At 41.8% G+C, this 16,157-nt stretch overlaps 1 protein-coding gene and 1 non-coding gene across 14 annotated transcripts in view; both read left to right on the top strand.

Moving 5' to 3' along the window:
• The window catches only part of CCAR1 (cell division cycle and apoptosis regulator 1), a 73,922-nt gene that overhangs the window by 36,458 nt on the left and 21,307 nt on the right, over nt 1-16,157 (top strand). For all 13 annotated transcript variants that reach the window (XM_063670540.1, XM_063670544.1, XM_063670541.1 and 10 more), the window contains 5 exons: nt 422-588; nt 1,325-1,535; nt 2,344-2,427; nt 6,139-6,324; nt 11,028-11,219. In XM_063670540.1, coding sequence (XP_063526610.1) covers nt 422-588; nt 1,325-1,535; nt 2,344-2,427; nt 6,139-6,324; nt 11,028-11,219 — 840 coding nt within the window. The remainder of the gene's footprint in view (nt 1-421; nt 589-1,324; nt 1,536-2,343; nt 2,428-6,138; nt 6,325-11,027; nt 11,220-16,157) is intronic.
• LOC129007010 (small nucleolar RNA SNORD98) lies at nt 224-290 on the top strand. The gene has a single exon (XR_008492191.1). It is a non-coding gene; the product is annotated as a small nucleolar RNA SNORD98 (small nucleolar RNA).

Here is a 16,157-nt window from a genome sequence, read left to right as displayed (position 1 = left end):
AGGGCACCCAGAATTTAATGATGTAGATGTTTTTCTCGTTGCAGATTACGACTGTATCTTATTTGTACGCTACTAGTTCAACAGTCATTTTGATGTTTTATATTTGTAACATAGTAGAATCTTAGTGGTAATAGGATTCAGAGTGTCTTTGGATGTTGTTGAAGTTTGAATTATAGCTTGTTTCTTTAAAAGAACTCTATCTGAAGAAATATTTTAAAAGGATGAGTTATGATGTGTGTAAATCCTATTCCATTGCTGAAATGCAGTGTGGAACACAATGAACTGAACTCTTCCTTGACTGACAGATACCAGAGGTAGTAAAAATGATATTGGAAAGGTTTGTACCTTTCCTTCTCAAGTATCTTATTTGTAATTTGACAGGGTGCATAATATGTGTAAATGATTCTTTGTTTTGAATTAGTTTTTAGTGGGCATGAAAGGCAAGGATGAAGCTATGGCCATTGGAGGCCACTGGTCTCCTTCGTTGGATGGACCAGACCCAGAAAAAGATCCCTCTGTGTTGATTAAGACTGCTATTCGTTGTTGTAAGGCTCTGACAGGCATTGATCTAAGTGTGTGCACACAATGGTAAGTACTAATTCATTTCTTGATTAGAAGTGTTTTACTAATAGTTTATGTAGTTGTTCTTGTCGATCAGCCTTTTCCCCCCGGCTTATTTTAGCAACCCTGGTCAATGCAGGTAATCTCAAAGGAAAATCCCCATTTGTAGCTAAAGTTTATTTGGTGCCAAAATGTTTTGGGGGAAAAAGGATTAAGAACTAATCAAAATAAACTGAAAATTTAAATGTTTTGTTATGTTGTACTTTGGAAGTTGGATGTATGTTGAAAATACTTTTCATTTCATGCATAGCTGGAGAAGATCGTCAAGAGAGAACTTCATTTCATTATAATTCTTTTGTTATAAAATGATATAGTTGCGATTGTTTTTGTTCAGCCATATTTTCTCTTGAGGCTTATTTGTCCTGTGTATTTTAGTGTATCTCTTGTGACTTAATTTGAGAATATTCTTTTTTAGCACATGAAATCTGAACAGCTATCCAGCTTCTTCAGGTATTCTCTAAAATGTGGGTAGCTCTGTAATCAAACTTGAAAATGCCTTGGGGGAACATATTCTTCCTTTAACTTATTAAATGTTGTACAAATGTACCAAAAGAGGAACTATGGCTTCTATAATTTTTTTTTCTTTAGACCAACCTCAAGTTCTTGCAGCAAAATTTCTTTACTTGATGTGCTACAAGTGAACTAGGGTCTTTAAAATGTATTTTAGAATTTTTTTTCCAACATGCTTCTTCCCTTGCAACAGGTACCGTTTTGCAGAGATTCGCTACCATCGCCCTGAGGAGACCCACAAGGGGCGTACAGTTCCAGCTCATGTGGAGACAGTGGTTTTATTTTTCCCGGATGTTTGGCATTGCCTTCCCACCCGCTCAGAGTGGGAAACCCTCTCCCGAGGATACAAGCAGCAGCTGGTCGAGAAGCTTCAGGGTGAACGCAAGGAGGCTGATGGAGAACAGGCACTGAACGCTAATCCCTTTTTCTATTTCCGCTTCTCACAGGCACAGGAACACAGGCACAAATGCACACCACACACTACATAACAAACACACATGGAGGAACATAACTGGTAACAGCGACTGGTAATCCAGCTTTCAGCAGTATAGTTGTATGTTCTTTTCTCTTAAAATTTCTGTCTATTATCCTAACTTTAAGAGTGCTGAGACCTCAAAGGAAAATAAGTTGTGCTTAAATTGCACAGAATTTTGTTTTTATCATAGGTCTAGTTGCTGGAATCTGGGACCAGTTGTTGAACAAGATTCAGTATTAAGCCATTTTAAACATTTTGCCATTTTCTAAAATTTAAAAAATTTTCTTTTTCATGGTCATCAGTTCTAGTCATGGATATTTGAAATTGGACAACCACAAGTCTGAGAGATTTGAAATTTCGGGCTATGTGGCAACGTCTTTGGTACATTTCAAAGGTCTGACTAAATCAGTCTTTGGGTGGCTTGAAAATTGGGGCAAGATCACACACTGTGTGGTTTGTGGAGACCGGCAGTGTTTGTGCATCCCTGATATCCTTTGTGTTGTAATTTATCACCCTTTTGTGTTTCACAGATCTGGCTTTGATTGGCTGATGAGTGTCTTTGTGATCAGTTAAAAGTGGTAGAATGTATGTACGTGGACTTGCCTAAATAATAACTTTAGGAGAAGACAATCTGAAACATTTGTGACCTTGCACAGATCAGCAACAGACTTTTAAAATAAATTTTTTTTATTTTAAGGTTTCATAATAGTAATTACATTCTTAACTTTGTATGTCAGGATGAAGAAGAGAAGGATGATGGTGAAGCTAAAGAAATTTCTACACCTACCCATTGGTCTAAACTTGATCCAAAGACAATGAAGGTAACTTTTGTAAGGATGTATTTTATTTATTTTTTTTCAATTAAAAATTTCTTTCTGAGATGGAGTCTCGCTCTGTTGCCCAGGCTGGAGTGTAGTGGTACGATCTCAGCTCACTTCAGCCTCTGCCTCCTGGGTTCAGTAGATTCTCTTGCCTTAGCCTCCTGAGTAGCTGAGATTACAGGCGCCCCACCACCACGCCTGGCTAATTTTTCTAGTTTTAATAGAGATGAGGTTTCAGAATGTTGGCCAGTTTGGTCTCGAACTCCTGACATCAGGTGATCCACCTGCCTCGGCCTCCCAAAGTGCTGGGATTACAGGCGTGAGCTACCATGCCTGGCCAATTGTATTTATATACATATAAATTAAAAGGCAATTTTATAAATCAGTACAGCCAATATCTGTTGAATGCCTATAATATATGAGGATCTATAGTGTAACTATAGTAACTTTGAGAACTAAGAAGGTAGGATTTCTCCACTAAGTAACTTCAATTCAAGGGGATGGGAAGAAACATATGAAAATTGTAATTTTTTTTTTTTTTTTTTAAGACAGAGTCTCACTCTGTCACCCAGGCTGCAGTGCAGTGGTGCGATCTTGGCTCACTGCAAGCTCTGCCTCCTGGGTTCATGCCATTCTCCTGCCTCAGCCTCCCAAGTAGCCGGGACTACAGGTGCCTGCCACCATGCTCGGCTAATTTTTTTGTATTTTTAGTAGAGACAGGGTTTCACCGTGTTAGCCATTATGGTCTCAATCTCCTGACTTCGTGATTCACCCGCCTCGGCCTCCCAAAGTGCTGGGATTACAGGTGTGAGCCACCGTTCCTGGCCGTAATTTGGTTTTTAAAATAGAATATTTTTTTGAGACAGTCTTGCTGTGTTTCCCAGACTGGAGTGCAGTGGAATGATCTTGGCTCACTGCAACTTTGGCCTCCTGGGTTCAAGTGATTCTTGTGCCTCAGCCTCTCGAATAGCTTGGATTATAGGCACGTACAACCATGCCAGGCTAATTTCTGTATTTTTAGTAGAGATGGGATTTTGCCATATTGGTCAGGCCGGTCTCACACTCCTGGCCTCAAGCGATCTATCCACCCCCGCCTCCCAGAGTGTTAGGATTACAGGGGTGAGCTACTGCGCCCAGCCTAAAATATATTTAAAATTAAAACATAGATTGATACACATCTAAACTGGGAAGAGGCCGGGAGCAGTGACTCACGCCTGTAATCGCAGCACTTTGAGAGGCATAGATGGGCAGATCGCTTGAGTCCAGGAGTTTAAGACCATCCTGGGCAGTGTGTGCGTGTATGTGTGTGTGTGTGTATACAGTGTATACATATATATGTACACACACATACATGCGTGTATATATGTACACACATATATACACATATACACATATATATACATATACATATATATATATATATATTTTTTTTTTTTTTTTTTGAGACAGAGTCTTGCTTTGTCGCCCAGACTGGAGTGCAGTGGCACGATCTTAACCTCTGCCTCCCGGGTTCAAGAGATTCTCGTGCCTCAGCCTCCCGAGTAGCTGGGACTACAGGCCTGTGCCACCATGCCTGATTAATTTTTCTATTTTTAGATGAGATGGGGTTTCGCCATGTTGGCCAGGCTGGTCTGAACTCCTGACCTCAACTGATCCTCCCAAAGTGCTGGGAGTACAGATGTGATCCACCTCTCCTGGCCCGCTGTCATTCATAACATTGTTATGTGTTTTATTCCATTTGTATTTTTCTGGGTACAAGCTTTGTGATTGGTTGATTGGTTATTGTATATAAAAGTTACGATCACTTCAACCCGAGGATACTGAGTAGAAAAAAAAACCAACAACCATAAAGTAATAAGCCAGGCAAGGTAGCTCATGCCTGTGATCCCAGCACTTCTGGAGGCTGAAGCAGGAGGATTGCTTCAGTGTAGGAGTTTGAGACCAGCTTCTGCAACATAGTGAGGCCCTGTCTCTAGAAAAGTTTAAAAAATTATTTGGGCATAGTGGCACACGCCTGTAGTCCCAGCTACTTGGGAAGCTGAGGTGGGAGGATTGCTTGAGTCTGGAAGCTGGAGCCTGCAGTGAACTATCATTGTGCCACTGCACTCCAGCCTAGGCAACAAAATGAAATCCTGTCTAAAAATACGTATGTGTGTGTAAGGTTGCAGCTGGGCACAATGCTTTATGCCTGTAATCCTAGCACTTTTGGAGGCCCAGATGGGCAGATTGCTATAGCCCAGTAGTTCAAGATCAGCCCTGGCAACATACTGAGACTGTCTCTACCAAAAAAAAAAAAAATTAGCCGAGCATGGTGATGCGTGCCTATAGTCCTAGCTACTCAGGAGCCTGAGGTGGGAGGATCACTAGAACTTGGAAGGTCAAGGCTGCCGCAGTGAGCCGTGAGCCTTGAGCCATGGTTGTGCCACTCCAGCCTGGGTGACAAAGCAAGACCCTGCCTCAAAAAAAAAAGAAAAATGACTCATCCTGTTGAGTTAACATTAATTTTGTCCATGTAATTATTTTTAACTATTTTATACTATTCAATTAAATTGATACACAGATTTTTCTTAGGTGGTATTATTATTTTTAAAGAGACAGAGTGCAGTGGTGTGATTAGAGTTCACTGTAGCTTCAAACTCCTAGGCTCAAGTGGTCCTCTGACCTAAGCCTCTCAAGTAGCTTGGGCTAAAGACATGTTCCACCACGCCTGGCTAATTTTTTTTTCTAAAGAGATGGGGTTTTGCTATGTTCCCCATGCTGATTTTAAATTCCTGGCCTCAAGCGATCCTTCCACCTCGGACTCCAAAGGTGCTAGGATTACAGGCACGAGACACCATTCCCTGCTGGTATTACTCCTCTATTGGACATTTGTTTATTTACTTACTTTTAGAGACAAGGTCTCTGTCGCCGTGGCTGGAGTGCAGTGCATAGTTCACTGGAACCTTGAGCTCCTGGGCTCAAGCAGTCATCCCATCTCAGCCTCCCACGTGGTTAGGACTACAGGCATTCACCACCACACCTGGCTAATTTATGAGACATTTAGACTCTTCCCTTTTTTGGAGGGAGGAAATAAGTAAATCTATAGTTTTGTGGGTTTTTTACCCCTTCTATTTAGGATGTTTCCTTAGGGTAGACAGCCAGAAATTAGAACTTCTGGGTCAAAGAACATTTAAAAAAAATTTTACGCATGTTAAAATGTTTTATTTTCCAAAAATATTCTATCATTTTGCATTTTCACAAGTGTTTTGTGAGCTGTACAAATGTCCTTTTCACCACATTTTTAAAAAGTCACACGAAAGGCTGGGTGTGTTGGCTCACGCCTGTAATCCCAGCACTTTGGGAGGCCAAGGCAGGCTGATCACGAGGTCAGGAGTTCGAGACCAGCCTGACCAACATGGTGAAACCCTGTCTCACCATGTACTAAAAGTACAAAAATTAGTTGGGTGTGGTTGTGCGCATCTGTAATCCCAGCTACTTGGTGGGCTGAGACAGGAGAATCGCTTGAACCTGGGAGGCAGAGCTTGCAGTGAGCCAAGATGACGCCGCTGCTGTCCAGCCTGGGCGACAGAGTGAGACTGTTTAAAAAAAAAAAAAACACACAAAAGATAATTGTTAATTGTAGCTAGTTTGTTAGTTTGTTTCCTATTTCAATATCCACCCCCCCGCCCCCCCGCCTTTTTTTCCCTGTGTTTTTCTGTACCATATATTCAGGTAAATGACCTCCGAAAAGAATTAGAAAGTCGAGCTCTTAGTTCCAAAGGATTAAAATCCCAGTTAATAGCCCGATTGACAAAACAGCTTAAAGTAGAGGAACAAAAAGAAGAACAGAAGGAGTTAGAGAAATCTGAAAAAGAAGAGGATGAGGATGATGATAGGAAATCTGAAGACGATAAAGAGGTATGTACTCAATCTATTATTATACTCTATGGTATTAATATTCGTGTATCGGGTGTTCTTGGAATACGTGAGTTAAGATTGTGTGTATGCTTTTATTTATTTATTTTATTTTATTTATTTATTTATTTTTTTTTTGAGACTGAGTCTCGTTCTGTTGCCCAGGCTGGAGTGCTGTGGAGTGATCTCGGCTCACTGCAACCTCCACATCCCATGTTCAAGCTATTCTCCTGCGTCAGCCTCCCGAGTAGCTGAGATTACAGGCTCCTGCCACTACGCCCAGCTAATTTTTTGTATTTTTAGTAGAGACGGGGTTTCACCATGTTGGCCAGGCTAGTCTCAAACTCCTGACCTTGTGATTCGCCTGCCTCAGCCTCCCAAAGTGCTGGGATTACAGGCGTGAGCCACCGTGCCCAGCTATTTATTTATTTTTTGAGATGGAGTTTCGCTCTTGTTGCCTAGGAGGGAGTGCAATGGCATGATCTTGGCTCACCACAACCTCCACCTCCCGGGTTCAAGCAATTCTCCTGCCTTGGCCTCCCAAGTAGCTGGGATTACAGGCATGCACCACCACGCCTGGCTAATTTTGTGTTTTTAGTAGAGATGGTGTTTTTCCATGTTGGTCAGGCTGTTCTCGAACTCCTGACCTCAGGTGATCCGCCTCCCTCAGCCTCTCAAAGTGCTTAGGTTACAGGCGTGAGCCACCGTGCCCGGCTGTGTGTATGCTTTTATTAAGGTGCAATTTACTTACTATAAAATTCAACCTTCTTTGTGAACAGTTCTGTGAGTTTTTACAAATGCATATAGTTATATAACCACCACCAACACCACAATGAAGATACAAAACAGTTCTAGGTAAAAAGGCCGGGCGCGGTGGCTCACGCCTATAATCCCAGCACTTTGGGAGGCCGAGGTGGGCGGATCAGGAGGTAAGGAGATTGAGACTGTCCTGGCTAACGTAAAACCCCCTCTCTACTAAAATTACAAAAAATTAGCTGGACATGGCTGCAGGCGCCTGTAGTCCCAGCTACTCGGGAGGCTGAGGCAGGACAATGGCCTGAACCTGGGAGGTGGAGCTTGCAGTGAGCCCAGATTGTGCCACTGCACTCCAGCCTGGGCGACAGAGTGAGACTCCGTCTCAGAAAACAAAACAAAACAAAAAACAAACAACAAAAAAAACAGTTCTAGGTAAATGGCTCAGAAATTGAGTTCTAGTGAAGTGCTATTCCAGAATCTGTCTACTTCTAGAACAGTGTGTTTGACTGAGTCGAACCTTGAGACTCAGACTATTTATTCAAGCTGTTTTTATGCTTCTGTTTTATGTCCAATAGAATAACTCCTGGATGCATAAGCCTGTTACTTGTTTTCTGAATTTGGAATATAGGGATCTCAGAAGTGTGTTTTAGCACCAGTAATTGGATAAGCCACATAATCAGTTTCTAAATCTTATACGTTGTAAAGTACACATCATTATTTATGAAGAATTCCTTCCAGAAATATTTACTCTAAATCTGATTGTGAGAAAACAGATAAATCTAGAATGTAAAATTTTCTTTTTTAAATTTTTTATTTTATTTTATTTTTTTAGAATGTGAAAAATTCTCGAAGCTTTCCTAAACTTTTCAAAAAATGGTCCATATAATGAAAGATAAAAGAAAGAAGTGGTTAAAGGGATCTCTTAGATTAAAGGAGGCTAATGAGACATAACCAAATGAACTAAGTGAAACCTGACTAGATCCTGGATAGGCAAAAATAAAAGTCATAGAGAGTATTTTTGGAATAGTTGGAGAAATTTGATTATGGATATGGATGTGACATTAGATAATATTAAAGCAGTGTTAAATTTCTTGAATGTGATAATGGTTTTGTAATTGTGTAAGATAATTACCTTGTTCTTAGGTGATGCATGGACTTGTGATTTCTTATTTTTTTATGTATTTATTTTTATTTTTTAATTTTATTTATTTATTTATTTATTTTTTGAGATGGAGTCTCACCCTGTTGCCAGGTTGGAGTGCAGTGGCGCGATCTCGGCTCACTGCAACCTCTACCTCCTGGGTTCAAGCTATTCTTCTGCCTCAGCCTCCTGAGGAGCTGGGACTACAGGCACGCACCACCACGCCTAGCTAATTTTTGTATTTTTAGTAGAGACGGGGTTTTGTCATGTTGGCCAGGATGGTCTCAATCTCTTGACCTTGTGATCCACCCGCCTCAGCCTCCCAAAGTGTTGGTATTACAGGCTGATATTACACTGCGCCCGGCCTTATTTTTATTTTTTGAGACGGAGTCTCTCTCTGTTGCCCAGGCTGCAGTGGAGTGGCACGATCTCGGCTCAGTGCAACTTCTGCCTCCTGGATTCAAGTGATTCTTGTACCTCAGCCTCCCGAGTAGCTGGGATTACAGGCGCCTGCCACCATGCCTGGCTAATTTTTGTATTTTTAGTAGAGATGGGGTTTCACCGTGTTAGCCAGGCTGGTCTCAAACTCCTCATCTCAGGTGATCCACCCACCTTGGCCTCCCAAAGTGCTGGGATTACAGGTGTGAGCCATCGTGCTCGGCCCTCAATGAGTTATTTTCATGATGAAATTGTCCCAGAGTTGGACGGTGGGAGTTCTTTCAAGTTTTGTGCCCTTTTGACATATCTTCATCACTTTTTGAGGACGTCTTTACTTACTAGCATTTTAAAGCATTTCAATTTTATTTTGTGCTATCCTTGTCCTAGTTCAGGAATCAGTCATTTCCCCAGGAAGCCCTGGTTCCTTTTTAGTGAAGAATGGTATTTAGAAGCCAAGATATGCTCATTGCAGTTAGGTTGCTGCTCCCAACCCCTTTCAGTGAACAGAGATATGGAAGATAGATATATAGATAAATAAGTAGATAACACAAATGTTTAAATCTATATTTACTTCTATATCTTATGCATATTGAAAGTTGTGAATTTACACAGGTGCCTCCAATTCTTCCAATGATCTGACTCTACCCTGTGCTATCTCTGCATGGATTATTGTCCTTGCTCCATCTGGGTTTCAATATTTAGTAATGAAGCAGCTCATCATCACTGGGCAGTTGTGGCTCCACCACCCTGCCAGCCTCCGTCTCCTGTGTAGACATCAACCTTCCTTGAAAAGAGTGCTTTAGAACTGAATTGTTCAGGATAGATGGAGACAACTTCGTGAGACCCCATCTCTACAAAAAAAAAGAAAATTAGTGGAGCATGGTCACATGTGGCTGTAGTCTCAGCTACTGGGGAGGCTGACATGGGAGGATTGCTTGAACCCAGGAGGTCAGCGCTATTTGTGAGCCATAATCACACCACTACTCTTTGGCCAGGGTGACAGTGAGACCCTTCTCAAAAAGAAAAAAAAAAAAAAAAAGTTGCATGTAATGAAATGCACAAACCCTTACCAAGTTGCAGATCTTTTCCATCTTCCATCCAGTCTCTTTTTGGATTGGCTTTTAGCAGGCCTGATTCTCCTTTCCCACGGCCACTTCTATTAGAGAAGCTGAAGAATTGCTACAGATAGGGTCAGATACATGATCTGTCTACCAATCAGATACTCACTTTCTGAATTTTGAATGTTAAGATCATGATGCAGAATTCCTGTGTCTCTTGTAACATTTTCTTTTAGCACACTTTAAAAATAGTAATTTAAAATTTTCATCTGCCGTGTGGTGGTGTCTTTCTGGCCCATTTTCATCACCTACAGGGATGTAATTCTGCTGCTGCTTCTCACTGTCTTTTTTAAAACATACTAAATTTGTATGGGATTTGACCTCAATACTTGAATCATTTTTATGTGAATTTAGATTGTCTGAATTTTATAAACGAGTTTCTTTCAGATAGCTTTTCTAAATTCATAGAACTCTGCTCTTACGTTTTGTTGTTTTCTTGTTTTGTCAGAAACATACGTTGGCTTGCTTTCTGAAGTTTGCTGTTTCTTTTGCCCTTGATCACTTTTTATCTGGGCGTTCTCCTATGTCTTTGTTGTCCCTCTCCTAGTCCCAGCAGTTTCTCCTCAGTATAGGGCCCTGGTAAATGAGCTTTGCAAGTCTGTAAGGCTAGAGTGGCCTAGGCCTCTTCAGATCTTAAAATAAATTCTCCACTCACTCTCTTGTTAGGGGTAAAATTTTGCCTAGTTTCAGCTGCTGCACTTTCCGGTAAATACCTACTGGCTGTTTTTTGGCTTTCTTGTTCTCCCATTGCTTCCTTATGCTTTCTTCAGACACATCATCAGTAGCACAGGTCTTTTGGCCTTTTCCCACCCATTTGTATATTGGTTTGTGGGGATACCTTGTCACTTAGTTTTGTTATGAATGCTATGAGTTTTTGATTTTGATATCTATATTGCTTTGTCTTTTTAGTGTGAGGTTTCAGGAAGATCTAAAACCTATGCTACCACTACTATTTTCCGAGAATTTTCTAATTTATATAATCTCAATATAGATAATTTTTCCCTCTCTTTACAAGGCAGTTTCTTATGCCGGGAAATCCAAAAGAGAGTTAGGAGCCATCAAAGCTTACTACTCTTAGTGAATTTGAACTTTCCTCCCTTCTCAACCTTTATGGTTTGTATAAATACCATGAAGAGTCATGGGAATTTTGTTCCTTTTCTTTATGAGGTATATATTCAATATATATTCATCTTGCACGTGTATATACATCCTACTTGCAGATTTAACCTTGACTTGAAATTTGAAATATTTAGGAAGAAGAAAGGAAACGTCAAGAGGAAATAGAACGCCAGCGTCGAGAAAGAAGATATATTTTGCCTGATGAACCGGCCATCATTGTACATCCAAATTGGGCTGCAAAAAGTGGCAAGTTTGATTGTAGCATCATGTCTTTGAGTGTCCTATTGGACTACAGATTAGAGGATAATAAAGAACATTCATTTGAGGTAATGTTTTAAGTTTGAAATAAGATCCATATAAGGTCCACACATTATGACTAGTTAATATATCTCTGTATCTCTGAAATCTTTTTTCTTTGTTTTTCGCTTTTCATGATTTTTTTTTTTTTTTTTTTGAGACAGAGTCTTGCTCTGTTACCCATGCTGGAGTGCATTGGCATGATAGTGGCTCACTGCAACCTCCGTCTCCCGGCTTCAAGCAATTCTCCTACCTCAGCCTCCTAAATAGCTGGGATTACAGGCACCTGCCTCCACACCCAGCTAATTTTTGCATTTTTAGTAGAGACGGGGTTTCACCATGTTGGCCAAGCTGGTCTCGAACTCCCCGACCTCAGGTGATCTGCCCGCCTCAGCCTCCCAAAGTGTTGAGATTACAGGTGTGAGCCACCATGCCCGTATCTCTGAAGTCTCTTTGAATGCCTCTTTCTTTCTTTTTTGAGACGGAGTTTCACTCTTGTTGTCCAGGCTGGAGTGCAGTGATGCGATATCGGCTCACCGCAACCTCCGCCTCCCGGGTTCAAGCAACTCTCCTGGCTCAGCCTCCCAAGTAGCTGAGATTACAGGCATGAGCCACCATGCCCAGCTAATTTTGTATTTTTAGTAGAGACGGAGTTTCTCCATGTTGATCAGGCTGGTCTTCAACTCCCAACCTCAGGTGATCTGCCCACCTCAGCCTCCCAAAGTGCTGGGATTACAGGCATGAGCCGCCGTTCCTGGCCCTGAATGCCTCTTTCATTGCTTGTTTTTTGAGTTTTTCTTGTCTTTTTCTTGTAATCTACTTCTTGGGAAAAAATAGATGATTTGTCCTCTAACGTTTCCTTACAGACTCACTTTTGCTGATTGCATTTCTGTGGTATGGTTTATGTGTTCCTCTGTCCTCTGTATTTCATGTAAATTGATTGTTGGATCTAAATTTTTAATCAAGTTCAGTTCTGTTTTTTCCCTAAGATGCTTTCATAAGTAGTGTGGTATGTTCTTTCTTCCGGATATCCATAATGTCTAGTTGTCTCTTTTGGGGATGAGGTAATGCTTTATTATTTTCTCTAGAATTAAAATAGCATTTAATACCATTTAAAGAGATTAAAAATTTAACTTGCATTTGAGTTGTAAGAGAAAATAATTGTTTAACTTTTCATTATTAATCTATTTTTTGTATCATTATTTTATGTGTTTATTTATTTTTGAGACAGTCTCACTTTGTTGCCCAGAATGGAATACGATGGCACAATCTGAGCTCACTGCAACCTCTGCCTCCCAGGCTCAAGCGATTTTCCTGCCTCAGCCTCCCAGATAGCTAGGATTACAGGCATCTGCCACAACGCCTGGCTAATTTTTTGTATTTTTAGTAGAGATGGGGTTTCACCATCTTGGCCAGGCTGGTCTCAAACTCCCGACCTCAAGTGATCCACCTGCCTCAGCTTCTCAAACTGCTGAGATTACAGGCGTGAGCCGACTGCACCCGGCCTATTTATTTATTTATTGAGACAGAGTCTCCCTCTGTCACCCAGGCTGGAGTGCAGTGGCTCGATGTTGGCTCACTGCAACCTCCACCTCCCAGGTTTGAGCAGTTCCCCTCCCTCAGCCTCCCAAATAGCCAGAAATACAGTTGCATACCGCCAGCCCCGGCTAATTTTTGTATTTTTAGTAGAGACAGGATTTTCCCATGTTGGCCAGTCTGATCTTGAACTGGTGACCTCAGCTGATCCACTCGCCTCGGCTTCCCAAAGTGCTGGCATTATAGGCATAAGCATTTCACCTAGCCTGTATCATTATTTTAGAGCAGCTTTACAACATGTAGTTTAGTTTACTTTACAACATGTTTGTTAGTTTTCAAAACAATTGAAAGCTTTTATCTCTAAGTGTGTAATTGCTTCACTTCTTAAAAATAGAATTTCCAACATATTAATTTTGTAGTGTCCTGTACAAAATCATATCTAAAATTATTATCGTGTTTAATTATTGTATCTTATCAACATATCTTAAGTTCTTTTATTTTCTAAATTATATTGGAAAAATCAATCATGCGTCTTTGAGCCAGAAGGTCATTGTTCACCAACTGGTAAGATGAAAATCAAGGAAGACTAGAGACCTTTGAAGATTACTGAGGCAATTATGAAACATAAAGTCCATGCTTATTGGTGTTTAAAACATGTTATAAATATTAAAATATGTCTAAGTTGTTGAGATTTTTTTTTCCAATGTTAATTATTCCAATAAGCAGATGTCCTTAAAATTAGACGCTGTATGATGTTATCTTTTTTTTTAAGCAGTTGCCTTGCTGGGTGCAGTGGCTCATGCCTGTAATCACAGCACTTTGGGAGGCTGAGGCAGGTGGATCACCTGAGGTCAGGAGTTTGAGACCAGCCTGGCCAACATCGTGAAACCCCATCTCTACTAAAAATACAAAAAATTAGCCAGGCTAGGTGATAGGTGCCTGTAATCCCAGCTACTCAGGACGCCGAGGCAGGAGGATCTCTTGAACCCAGCGGGCAGAGGTTGTCGTGAGCCAAGATTGCACCACTGCACTGCAGCCTGGGCAACAGAGTGAGACTCTGTCTCAAAAAATAAAAAAAGTAAGCAGTTGCCATAAATTGAAGTAATTCCTAATAGTGCCATCCCTGTAATAATCACTTAATAAATAAATACATAGGCTGGGCACAGTCCCTATAGCACTTTGAGGGGCTGAGGTGGGAGGATTGCGTGATCCCAGGAGTCTGAGGCCAGCCTGGGCAACGTAGTGAGACTCCATCTCAATTTGAAATAAAAAAGATTGGGCAACTAATGAAAAATAGGCTAAAATAAATTATAGTTATAATAAATTGCGTTGTTTATAATCAGAAAATGATCTGATTAAAATATTTTAGCAAATGTATCCGATTTACAAAGATGACACATTTAAGGGCTGTGGTCAACCATTTCAAGTTTTAGCCCTTTTTTTGAGACAGAGTCTCACCCTGTCGCCCAGGCTGTAGTGCAATGGCGCGATCTTGGCTCACTGCAATGTCCACGTCCCAGGTTCAAGCGATTCTCCTGCCTCAGAGTCCCGAGTAGCTTTGGGATTACAGGCGTGTGCCTCCACGCCCAGCTAATTTTTGTATTTTTAATAGAGACAAGTTTCACCTTGTTGACCAGGCTGGTCTCGAACTCCCAACCTCGTGATCCACCCGTCTCAGCCTCCTGAAGTGCTGTGATTACAGGCACGAGCCACCGTGTGCAGCCCGTTTTAGCCCTTTTTAAGAGTCTGTTGAAAGCAATGGACTTTAGCCTTAGAAATCAGTACATAAGGCTGGGCACAGTGGCTCACGCCTGTAATCCCAGCACTTCAGCAGTCCGAGGCAGGCGGATCACCTGAGGTCAGGAGTTCAAGACCAGCCTGACCAACATGGAGAAACCCCATCTCTACTAAAAATACAAAATTAGCTGGGCGTGGTGGCGCATACGTGTAATCCCAGCTACTCGGGAGGCTGAGGCAGGAGAATCGCTTGAACCGAGGAGGTGGAGGTTGCAGTGAGCCAAGATAGTGCCATTGCACTCCAGCCTGGGCAACAAGAGCGAAACACCATCTCAAAGAAAAAATAAATAAGTACATAAAAAATTTATAATATAGGCCGGGTGTGGTGGCTCACGCCTTTAATCCTAGCACTTTGAGAGGCCGAGGTGGGCGGATGACGAGGCCAGGAGATCGAGACCATCCTGGCTAACATGGTGAAACCTCGTCTCTACGAGGCAGGTGCTTGTAGGCCCAGCTACTGGGGAGGCTGAGGCAAGAGAATGGTGTGAATCGGGGAGGCGGAGCTTGCAGTGAGACAAAATTGCACCACTGCACTCCAGCCTCGGCAACAGAGCAAGACTCTGTCTCAAAAAAAAAAAAAAAAATTATAATATATAGTTTTAGGTTTATGAGTATGCTGTAGCCCATTATCTGTGGATGCTTGCATAGTAGTAATAGATGCTCCCTATTCAGGGTTTAAAATTGTTTCCCTAATCCAAAATTTTCTTCTCCTAGATACCAATATGTCTTATTTCCTCATTGCCTTCTGGTCACTTTTTAAATGTCACCTTATCAGAGAGGCCTTGTCTTACTCTTCTCTCTTGTTATACTCTAGGTGTTTATCCTGCTTGTTTTTCATATAATTTGATGTTGATTTGGTTGTTCCTTTTCTTAAAAACCAGGCAGCCCCAGAATCAGAATAGGTTAACAGAGACTTCATGATTTGGTTATTTATTACTTCTCTCCACTAGCTGGATGATAGGAGGGGTTTTTATCAGCTCTTCAGTGCTTTGCGGGGTGTCTCACACCTGTAATCGCAGCACTTTGGGAGACCAAGGCGGGCGGATCACCGGAGGTCAGGAGTTCAAGACCAGCCTGGCCAACATGGCGAAACTCCATCTCTACTGAAAACACAGAAGTTAGCTGGGCTTGGTGGCACAAGCCTGTAATCTCAGCCACCCGGGAGACTGAGGCAGGTGAATGGCTTGAACTCGGGAAGCAGAGGTTGCAGTGAGCCCACATCATGCCACTGCACTCCAGTTTGCGTGACAGAGCAAGACTCTGTCTAGAAAAAAATAAAAATAAAAAAGATTAATGGTTGTGTTAAAATGTTTGATAATTGGCTGGGCGCGGTGGCTCACGCCTGTAATCCCAGCACTTTGGGAGGCCAAGGACGGCAGATCGCAAGGTCAGGAGATCGAGACTATCCTGGCTAACATGGTGAAACCCCGTCTCTACTAAAAATACAAAAAGATTAGCCGGGCGTGGTGGCGGGCGCCTGTAGTCCCAGCTACTTGGCAGGCTGAGGCAGGAGAATGGCGTGAACCCGGGAGGTGGAGCTTGCCGTGAGCCAAGATCGTGCCGCTGCACTCCAGCCTGGGCGACAGAGCGAGACTCCATCTCAAAAAAAAAAAAGTTTGATAAGTTTACATAAT

This window comes from Pongo pygmaeus, chromosome 8 (assembly GCF_028885625.2).
Source record: "Pongo pygmaeus isolate AG05252 chromosome 8, NHGRI_mPonPyg2-v2.0_pri, whole genome shotgun sequence".
Lineage (NCBI taxonomy): Eukaryota > Metazoa > Chordata > Mammalia > Primates > Hominidae > Pongo > Pongo pygmaeus.
Note: the sequence above shows the minus strand (reverse complement) of the source record. Positions and strands in the feature narration are given on the sequence as shown.